The following is an 11,085-nucleotide window of genomic DNA, read 5'->3' as shown; positions in this document are numbered from 1 at the left end:
CACCTGAAATGCACTTCACTCCATTAATAACTGCAACAAGGAATGACAGAAATCACATGCAGAATTCACTGGAACAGACCTCACAGGACACTTCCCCATAATTCACACGGAACATTTCTGTGCTTTGAGAATGTGAAGTACAGTTGTTTTGCATTACAGGGCTGGGAACAAACACAGGATCCTCAGGAAATAAATGTGGAGGTGTATGTGAAGCAAATAAAGAGCAACACAATTCCAGCAGGAAAACCAGGACTGCCCTGGCTTCCTTCATTAAGTGCTTTCATTTGTTTCTTAGCATTACTACAGTAACATTACATAGAAAGAAAATATTAAGAACATTTCACTAGTAGCTGCAAATAAAACTTAACTTTGCCCTTGCAGCAGAAAACGCAGGAAATATTAGTAAAATGTAGTTTATTCATTCAGAAACTGTTTTTTGCCCATTCACTTTTTTTTTTTTCCCAATTTTGGAACCTATATGGTTTGTATAGAATTTAGTGACCTGTGATGACACAAATAAAATGTCACCTACCCAACCAAATATAAAATTCAGTAATACAATAGGCTTAATTCTGATTATTTCAACACACAGGCTTACTTTAACCAGGTAACAGATAAAAAAAATATAGCGAAGGGTCAAACTTTATTTAAATTTTTATTCTTTAAACTTTTAATTAACCGGTAAAACCACAAACAAAAAAACCCACAAAACAAAACAAACAAAAAACCAACCAACCAACCAACCAAAAAACCCCAAACCCTAATTTGATATATATTTTGGGGGCCCTGAACTAGTTGACAAAGCTGAAGAAAAGATGTCGAGTTACAATATAGAGTTCTAAGAAAATGCCCCTCAGTGCTAAACAATGACCACGAAAAGCACTGTTAGGGTTATAAAGAAATATACATATACACTTTGGAAAATATGGAATAAACCAGAAAATATCATTATGACACAATCTTCTGACCCCTCATCTCATAAAGGTTACATGGTGAAATTTTTAGAAGTACAGAAATTGGTACCAAGGACTGAGAAACCTGTGACAGCTTTTAATGACAAATAACTGGAAAAATGAAGCCTAGAAAAAGGGAAAATTAAATGGTGATGTGACAGAAGTCTAAAAAAACTTTTAAAAATAAGAGGACCATGTATTCACCTCTTTAAAACATTTTCACAAAAAGATTAACAAGAAGCAAATGACTACAAACATACCAAAAACACTGATTGCCATGAAAATCTTGTACACTAACTAAGAATTTCCTTGGGTCACACCATTTCTCCAGAGTTAGAATGGAAAAATATAAGAGTAAAAAGTCCCAAGAAAAAGTACAATACTGGACTCAGGTCAAGCACAAGTAACTTCTTTTTTAAACTTTAAATACTTACCTTTTCCCAAACTACTGATCCAAAATAAGCTTCAGGTTTTGTATTTTGAAACAACAGGTAGAATTGAGCGGGATTGTTCTTGCAAATGTGATTGATGAAGCTGAAAGTTTTCTAAAAAATTCAGTGATGCCTGATCCTACCCAATTATTGAATTGTCAGTTTTGTTTGAATTTCTACCTAAAGGCTTATTCATAGTGTAACTCAGAAACTTATCCTTCTACAACTTCATATAAAGTGTTTTTAAGCAAGCAATGAGGTAATATAGAAAGGCTTTAATCACATAATCCTTCCTGAAGGAAGCTCAAACGATACCTGACTAGGTCCAGCATCATTTAGTTAAACTGCAGAGCTGATGTAAAGTCTGCAAGCATCTCCTCACACGAGCTGGACAAACAAAGACAAGTCCACAAACTTTTCAGCACTTGCTTTATTAATTTTTTTCTGTCAGGAAACTAAAAGTTCAGTTAAAAATGGTCAGAGTATGAGATATTCAACACAGATCAAACCCAACTTCAGTGACATGAGAACTGCTGTAGAAAGCACATTGGTTTATGGTCCCACCCCATTTGATGGCCTGTCTGTTCCAACATGTCCCTGCCCTCTGAGGTTGGCCATTCTGCTTCCCTACTTAAGCTCCCATCTATCTGCAATTGGTTCAACTGTATCAATGTGCAAAAACTGGGACATATCTTTTTGCTCAGGATCATCCTCTCCCAAGACACTTCTTTAAGCACTTTTATGTTCTCCTTGTTTGGTTTTCTTTTCCAGCCTCCTGTTTAATGACCATTTTGAGCCAGGTAATAACATCCCATCAGCCTGAACCCCCAGGGCCACTATTTCAGCTGAGCAAACAGACCTGTTCAAACAGTCCCCTTTCAAGAAATGCTTCCTTCAAACACCTTAAAATCCTCCTGATAATATCTCAAACCACGCATTCCTCCTTATTTTCAGAGATGAGAATAACCCACTTGAGTTTACCTCAGCCTTGGTTTTCATCAAACCTCTCCTCCTGAGCTTGGTGTAGGCGTCTTCACCAGGGAGTTCATTCCAAGTCACCACTCTTGCTGAGCCAAGGAACAGTCAGTGGACTCCAAGCCAAAATCACCAGGATGTTTTTACCCCAGGTTTACGTCCCAAACGCACCCAGGCTACACACAATTAGTTTGGGATCTATTCTCTAGAATAGAATGGGCTCTCTGTTTTATGAAGGTTTCACGATCTCACAGATCTTGGATTATCAGCTGAATCTCTCGTGTCGCTCTCATTCTTTCTTCTGTTTCAGATCTAACCCTCGGGGTTAGCCTCCTAACTGTTTTTCCAGTCCTCTCCACGTCCTCTCTTTCCCTCTGGATTTCACCTCCTTGTTATCCCCACCATCCATTTCCCCTATGCAGTTAGTTTCTTACACTGCTTCTCCATAGTTTCTTCCCGTGTCTCACATGCCCATTTTTCCAGTGTCATTGACTGAGTGAGGGTGTCTGTGGGAACACTTTCCCCCATACTCTCCCCACTAACTCTAACACACATTCCCTTTCAGTGCCATGCCTATAATCACCTTGATGCCTATCAAAATCTTATCTTCTTATTCCCACTATTCACAAAATAAAAGCAACTCCTCTGACCAACTTGGCCACTTCTTCCTCTTTGCCCACCTTTGCGTCTGGCTGGTTTTTTTGCTTTAAGAAAATCTAAACCAAAAAAACCCCAAACCAAACCAACCCAAAGTTTCCTGCCCAGGTCATCTTTCTTCCCTCCCTAGAACCTGCTAAGTGTGCACCCCCTGTGATCTGTGGCAGCCAGCATTCCCCTCTGGCCAAGTTGAGTAAGGCAGCATTGTATTCTAAATTGTCATTTCTTTCCAGAAAGGCATGAATAATTTAAATATTACAGCTAAGCCTGAGACACAAGAGTCAAACAACCTACTACTGAATCTATCAGTACTTACAGAGCAACAGTCACGTTTAAAGATTATTTATGTTTTCCTATGTGGCCTGGCAGCCTGTCCTTTAGTTTTAGAGTGCAGTGTTTGAACAGGGTAGGGAGCAGATAAAATAGTAAAACATGGGATTGCTCACTTAGAAATTTTAATGTCTACATACTTCTGTGTAATTCAGGCTGATTTATCCAGAATGTCACCGGGTGGTTGTGTTAAACTGTGCGTAATACTGGGCTGTTGGGACGTTGGAATATGCTTCTTCTTTAAGGTAGATGTTCCTAAAATAAACAATATTTTTAAAGAAGCAGTTAGTAAATGTGTTCTCATTACTCTGCAGAAGTAGCCTGAGAAACCTAAAGAAGACGTAATGCATTAGCACCCATAAATGCTCATTAGAAATGGAATAAAATATAACTAGAACTTCTCCGAAATGTACGTCACATCTCAAAACAGCAAACTTGGGTTTTTTCACCCTGAGATAACCTTCCAAAAATCTCACAGTAAAAAAAAAAAAAAAAACAACAACAATTCCAAATTTTTGCTTTCGTGGTAAGAAAGCATCACGTATTAGAAATTAATTTGCAAAATGTATGAATGTATAAGCCAAAAAAAAAAAAGGGGGAAAAAAAAGGACTGGAAGAAGACCAAACCACCTGGGTTTGATTTTCTTCTCCTGCACTTATTACCTTCCTCCTTTGCCACTAGAGCAGACACAAGAGCTGCCCAGGGAGACACATCCAGTGGTTAGTTAAAGAATCACCAAGTTCCTTCACACAAAATGGAAATGCTCCCTTTGTGTTGTGATAGCTTAATCCTGAGCTATCAGAAACTGGCTGTTCTACTGATACCCATCCTTTTCTGTTTCAGAAAACTATGATAAATTAAAGAAGCATGCACTGGTTTACACCTGATAAAACAGTTTTCTGCATGGCTAACTGCACTCACTCTCAGCAGTGAGTACACTCTATATAAGCAGTCTGCTGTCAATGGAATATTTTTAGAATTCCAGCTCCTAACTCATTCATGTAAGTAGCACTCCAAACCTACTCTCTGAAGATTGATTAAATAATACTGAAAAACACACTTGAGATTAATTGTTTTTTTAGGAGTATGAGCTTGCGACAAGCGCATTAAAAAAGCCACAAACAATACAAGCAAGAAAGCCAAGCTGTGGTGTTAATACTGATAAAGGGTTTTATCTGGGTACTTACTTTGCCCTCTGCTCCTGGGAGAGCTCTGCGTTCATGAAATCCAGGTCCCGGCGCCGCTCGCGGAGCTGCCGGCGCTGCTCCCTCTCCAGCAGCATCTGTGCCCTGGCCGCCTGCACGCGCTGCCTGTCCCACTCCATGTCCCGCTGCCGCTCCTGCTCCTTCATCCTCTGCAGGGGGGGAAAATGCTTCGTTCTCTCCTTGTCCAAAGATGAAGCTGCACGTGTAAAGCCTCTCTTTTTAATTCTTGTTAAGAGCTGAGCCACCACCACCACATGAGGAGACCCAGCTGTTTTTAATGCTGCCTCACTTCTTGGCTGACATCACATGGGACTGAAGCAAGAAACCAGGCCTGCAAAAAACTGCCTTTTCTTGGTTGTACTCCTTTTCTGCCAGCTTAACAACCTGAGTGGGTTCACTTCAGGGTCATAGGAGAGCCAGGAAAAGGACAATCCTATCTTCAGCTTTAATAACAGCACAGACACAGTAAAGCCTACGGTGTTGTAGGGATTAAAAGATAAAATCAAACACTATTCCTCAGCTGTCATGAATGCAGCCTCTGTACTGAGGGAGCCAAGTAGCTTCCTACTGCCCAATGCCTAGGCCTGGACACTCCTGACTTCATAGGAAGGGCAGATCTCTTCATTTTGACTTCCTGCTTCCATTAAACCTTCAGAGCAGAAACTATTACCAATATTTAGCGTTTCTACTGTAATTCTATTCCAGAGACATCTCCCAGCTGTTCAGAGACACTGTGTTCACTCAGACTGATTGAAGTTTGGGTAAAATGCAGATCAATGGAAAACACAGCCTGGCAATGGGACGTGCAGGGCAAACAATGGCATTTTTCTCCTACAAACCTCGTCTATAACAGTATCACAGCCAGGGAAACAGAACATGTGTGTGAGCTTAAATACCAGGTTCTCCTGCACTTGTTCCTTCTGGTAGTGGCGAATTGCCATCAGCTGCTCTGGGCTCATGCCCTTCCAGCGGTCCACGAGCACACGGTCACCCAAGGGACTGAGGGCTTGGGCAGGGTTCTCAGAAAGGAAGTCTCCTCGAAGCAGGAAGGTAATTTCATCCATGTTGTCTCTCAGCGTTTGAGACTTGTCCAGCTCCTTTTTGTACGCTAGTTCATCAGCCTAAATTAAGTGGAAGGAGAGAAGCGATGTTTTGTCCAAGAGAAAATATGAACTAAGGGATGAAGCAAAGTTAACACATCATAACAGATTTCTTTCCAACCTGCAAACAGCCATCAAAAGCATCACATACAAATACTATGATCAGAGACAGGGAGCTGTTGCTACCCACTAGTCAGCAAGGTGAGAACCAGGAGGGACAATGTCAGCAGAGGGTAACCAGATCCCTGGTTTCTTTGTCCATTTGGCAAAGGGAATAAAATCTATCTCACAATTGCTGAAACAACCTTGGAAGCCAGCTGCTAAGAAACCTCTGTGAAAACGTCACTCACTGTACTTTTGCACATCTTATTTTCCTTCTCTGTCTCTGCTTTTTCTAAGCAGCAAACCAACCACCCCAGGCAATGTAACTGCACCTGGACTCTGTTGAAATCCTTGGTGGCTGTACAGACAGCACGCCTGCTTTCTTCTTCTTGGCGCTGGAGCTCCAGAATCTTTCGGTCGATCTCAACCCTGTACTTGCCATAGAGATCATCTAAAGGAGGTTAAAATGAAACGGAGTCAGTATTGATGGATGTGATGTGCCATGTGAGTTAACCAGGGGAAGGGACAGGGGGCAGCTACAGATACAGCAGGCTGAGTTACAGAACTATTTCCACATCCTTCCATCCAAGCTTTCCATCCTGGGATTTCAGGTGACTCACGAATCAGTTTATTACACTATCTTTTCTTAACAGTAAGTGTTAAAATGAAAAAGTACCATAAGTACTGCAGAAAACAGTGTTTCATGACAAGCTAGGAAACAAACATTAGCATTAATTTGCCTGCTCCAGAGCAGCACAGACTGGGCAATTTAGTCTGATGAAGTAAGCATACAAAACACAGCTGGGTTTTCAGCATGCCCCCATACCATATTTGAGGGGTAAACCAGAAATGGAACCTAAGTAATATTACAATCATCACATGTTATTAAATATAGATTTCCTAAGAGGGAGACTAAATATTCTAGTTTCTACTAATTTGTTAGTTTCTCCTGCAAAGTCAAAACTGCTGCAGTACTTCCAAAAGTTAATACACAATAGGTTAAACTGGATTTTCATCGGAGACCTCATGATTTCAGAAAAAGGAGATTAAAACTTCATGCTCTTTTTTGTTACCTGCCAGTTTTTGGTCAGCTAATGCAGTCTTCCAGTCTTTCTGCTGCTGAAGAGACCACTCTCTTAGCTGTTCCTTTTGGAACTTCATCCTCTGCTCATAGTTTAGGTCTTCCCCTGCAAACTTCTGCATGCCAGAGATGGTACAGCGAGGGTCGGTGTCCGAAACTCGGGCAGGTCTGTCCTTCTTGAGGGCCTGGGGATCATTCAGGTCGAACTCACGCCTTGTTTCTGGTGTCTGATTCTTCTGAAACTCCTTGAGAGCCTTATTCATGTCTTTGACTTCCCTTTTCTGTTGTTCTTCCAGCAGACACATGAGCCTGTCATTCCTCTTCATGTCATTAGCTAGACAAAAACAAACACAATGAAGACACAAATCTTACAGGTCTTAGGAAAGAGTATTTGAGCTGTGAGTGCCAACTCAGCAAACACTGTAATGTTAGTAATATTTACTTATTAAATATTTTCATCTTTTTAGGTATAAATTATTTTACTCATGATAAAATGAAATATATGCATACGAAACAAATACAATAATAAATACTCCTACAACTATGAGGTTTCCTTTGGTGAATACCCATGAGAACACATGAAATGTACTGTACACTGATCCTTCCCACTTACTCTTAGTTTACAGATACAACTGAAATACACTGAGTTGCTTTTTAAGAAGCAAACAAAAATCAGTGTCCCAATTGAAGGAATATAGATAGCTCTTCCATGGTTCCAATATTTTTTTTAAGTATAGAACTAAAATAATTGGCTGGCATTAACATATCTGTGTGGCTGCATGTTCTGACTCTCACAGCCCTACTGTACCAGACTCATGCTTCCAGCAACAATGGTCTAGAGAGGATTCCATAGAATCCATATATTCTATGGGAGAATGGCCAGGCAGGACATGGGCTCACTCTACAAGAAAGCAATCAAAACAGATGAGCCACTACTATTCTGAAAAGAACAGTGGTAAGGAATTAAGTTGGGGGGTTTTTTAAATGCTCCTGTATACTCAGGTCTCTAAATGATGCTGTTTGTCAACAGGTATTAAGAGAAAACACCGAAAATTCCAGCCTGTTAGGCAATGTATCCCAGTTTAATGGCATCAACATAAATCTTAACACACTAAGGAAAATACATATTGTACCAATGCAGATGTATGAACATAAATAGGACATAAATTGGATGACCGAGTTTAGAGAACACATGAAAGGAAAAAAGAAAGCAGGAAGCAGATAGTGACATTTAACTGTTCACAGAAATATCACGGCACTTATGAATATACCAAATTTTTCATGTCGTGCTTTTTCAATTGCTTCTTGAATTTTCCTTTCCTTGACCTGCACATCCAATGCATCTTTATCAATCTATTAAAATGAAAAAAAAAAGAGCAGCTCTTTAAGAGATACTGTGTTTGAATAATTAAAACCAGGGATTGTCAAAGCTACTTCGACTCACAATTGTACGAGACAGATACAAACCCACTACCAGCAGAGTGTCTATTACACATCACCAAGGTAGGTAACTTAAAACAAAACCTAGGAACAGCAATATTCTTGTTTGCCTTGTTTTAATAATGGCAGATATGCTCTAGCACCAGATCAGATGAAAAGACCACATTTACACGACCCATCGAGCTAGAAACATTTTCAGCTGCATTACACAGAATATGTTTTCCCCATGACAGCTGGCAATTTTACTTATATTGTTCTGCTTTCATTTATGAAGCAGGTAAGTATTTTGACAGTTAAGATGATAGGAAGTTGTAATAGTTCACATGCAAAAAAAATACAGAGGGTTCACTAGAATTACATTGAAAAGATAACAGGGAATGTTATCTCACAGTCTCATCAGAGAGTGGGATTCACAGGGTTGCCAAAATGCCCTACAGGTGTATGATCTGTGATGAGCCAAAGTTACAGCACAGAACATCCACATCCATGGGGAGTGGGACCTGAGCAAAGAATAACACAGGGCACAGCATCCAATGGGAGCAGCTGCCTCCACTGGAGGTAAAAGAACCAGTCCCCACATTTGCTGGCAGGTGGTGGCAAATTATTAGACAGAAATGTGGATTTGATTTCTCTTTTTTTTCTTTTACTGTCAAGTCACTTAACGTATTTCAAAAAATTTGTTCAAAACCAATGACAACTCTTCAAGAATCTGGTCAACTATTTTGATAGTCTTTGACTAAAATCTATTCAGATGAAGACAGAGACACATCATGGCTGAAAATACACATGGTTAGTGCTGTAAAGGACAACTGACTACAGCAATCAGGCCAAGGGGGGAGGCTGTAAGCCAGGGGGAAACCGTAAGGAATCTATTGTCCGAGAACAACCGTGTCACTAAATTAAACATCAACTCCTTCCGAGGTGCCCCCGGGGAAGCCAAGCTTTCAGTACAACTACAGGGAATTCTGTTAGGAGAAATTCAATCCCGGTTCATTAGTAGTTTCTGGCAGCAGTACAGGTGGGTGAGTGCACCGACCCGTGTCACACAGCTGGCTGCCCGCTGTGCCAACAGCGCTCCTCGACACGAACCCCTCCGACCCCAACCCTCCCGTGACTCCGGGACAGCCGCCAAAAACAACTCTTGGCGCTGCCCTAAAGCATCAACTCGCTTTCACCGGCAACTTTAAAAGCGCCTCCAAAAGACGCACGTGGGCTCTTTCTGCGTGGTTCCCTTTCACACACACGCGAGGGGGAGAAGGGGAGGCACTGGGGGGGACGGACGGACGGACGGACGGACAGAACTCCCCGCCCGCCCAGACCGGCACCGCCGCCTCTTCCCTCCCTGCCCTGCCCGGGGGAATCGCCTCCACTTCCAGCCCCTGTGAGGGGCGGGGGGGCCACGGCGCCACCCCTGCCTCCCTCCCCGCCTCCCCGCCCGCCTTCTCACCCCGATGGTGCGGAGCCGCGCGTTGAAGATGCGGCTCCGCCGCAGCAACTCCTGCTCCCGCCGGCGCTGCACGGCGGCCGCCTCCCGCTGCTCCCGCAGCTGCCCCAGCCCGCTCATGGCGCCCAGGGCCGGCTCGGGAGCTGGATCGGGATCTGGAGCGGGAGCTGGAGCGGGAGCCGGACGAGCGGCAGAGGCCGGGACGGGCGGGGCGCGGCCGGGACACGACGCGGGCCGTCGCCATGGCAACGGCAGCGCCGCCACGCACGAGGCGGGAGGGCGGGAATGGGCGGGGCCGAGAGGGCGGGGCCGGAATGGGCGGGGCTGGGCTGGGTGGGCGGGGCTGAGAGGGCTGGGCCGGGCTGGGCCGAGAGGGCTGGGCCGGCGAGGCGGTGCCGCTCGGCCTCGCTGGGGATAAAGTTGGGCGATAGAGGCCGATCGGGTCTCCCCTGTGCCCGCAGGCGAACCGCCGAGAGTGGGTATTGAGGCGGGGGAGCTCCCGCCCGGGCGCCCCCGGGGATGGGTTACCTGAAGGTGCTGGTGGTGCAGGATTTCAAGTCGTGGCGCGGGCAGCAGGTGATCGGGCCCTTCATGAGGTTCAACTGCATCATCGGGCCCAATGGATCAGGTAGCGTGTGTAGGGGGCCGAGCTCGCAGTGTGCGGGCACTCGGCCTCGGGGAGCTGCTCGAAGTGTCCCCTGCGGGAGGACAGAGGAGCCCGGGCGGCTCCTGCCCGGCCCTCCTCGGCCCAGGGTGCAGGCCCCTCCTGGAAGGGCGGGGTGGTACAAGCTCAGTGTCGAGCTGTGTCCGTGCTTTCCAGGCCGAGCAGAAGGCCTGGTTTGCAGACGCACCTTGTGTCAAACGCACCTTGTCTTGGCCACCCCACTGATAGCTCAGCTTGCAGAGAAGGTTTTAACTTCACTACTCCCGAGTTGTAAACTGTGGCAGAGGAAACCTGCTCCTCCACTGCTGTGTGTGGGTTTTGCCATGGTTGCCCTGGAAAAGCTCTGGGATATGGCCCCTGCCTTGTAGTCTGGCCCAAGGGAGCTGGGCTTTGTAAGTGCGGCTCCACATTGTTATCCCCAAGTCCTGCAACTTCTTAAAAAATGATTCCCTTCTTCTGAAAGCTCCATTCAACAAGCTGGATTTTATCCTCCATTTCACCTGTGACAGGAGGTGAGGGTTGTCCTGACAGAGCTGTGTGGATGGGCTTTGCTTTTCATCTTGGTTTGTCCAGATTGTTCATGGTTTAGTCTGTGATTTAGGTTTTTAGATCCTGTAGTTTCTTCACTTACCTGATTGAAGTAAGACCATGAACGTAAGTCCAATATATTTAGCGTTGTTATAATGTTCTTTATCATCCTAT

At 44.1% G+C, this 11,085-nt stretch overlaps 2 protein-coding genes across 2 annotated transcripts in view; one reads left to right on the top strand and one right to left on the bottom strand.

Annotated features, from left to right (window-relative positions):
* Nucleotides 1–1,637: 1,637 nt before the first annotated feature.
* RIBC2 (RIB43A domain with coiled-coils 2) lies at nucleotides 1,638–9,914 on the bottom strand. The gene is made up of 7 exons (XM_027702541.1): nucleotides 9,723–9,914; nucleotides 8,107–8,188; nucleotides 6,828–7,169; nucleotides 6,087–6,205; nucleotides 5,449–5,673; nucleotides 4,535–4,701; nucleotides 1,638–3,601 (listed from the first exon to the last, which is right to left on the bottom strand). The coding sequence occupies exons 1-7, from the start codon at nucleotides 9,837–9,839 to the stop codon at nucleotides 3,520–3,522; spliced, it is 1,134 nt and encodes a 377-aa protein (XP_027558342.1). The 5' UTR covers nucleotides 9,840–9,914; the 3' UTR covers nucleotides 1,638–3,519.
* A 280-nt stretch (nucleotides 9,915–10,194) lies between these two features.
* The window catches only part of SMC1B (structural maintenance of chromosomes 1B), a 21,959-nt gene continuing 21,068 nt past the window's right edge, over nucleotides 10,195–11,085 (top strand). The window contains exon 1 of the mRNA XM_027702505.1: nucleotides 10,195–10,347. Within this exon, the coding sequence (XP_027558306.1) occupies nucleotides 10,239–10,347 (109 nt within the window). The 5' untranslated portion in view covers nucleotides 10,195–10,238. The remainder of the gene's footprint in view (nucleotides 10,348–11,085) is intronic.

This window comes from Neopelma chrysocephalum, unplaced genomic scaffold (assembly GCF_003984885.1).
Source record: "Neopelma chrysocephalum unplaced genomic scaffold, ASM398488v2 Primary Assembly neopelma1_188, whole genome shotgun sequence".
In the NCBI taxonomy this organism is placed as follows: Eukaryota; Metazoa; Chordata; class Aves; order Passeriformes; family Pipridae; genus Neopelma; species Neopelma chrysocephalum.
The sequence above is the reverse complement of the archived record's forward strand: the minus strand, read 5'-3'. Positions and strand labels throughout refer to the sequence as shown.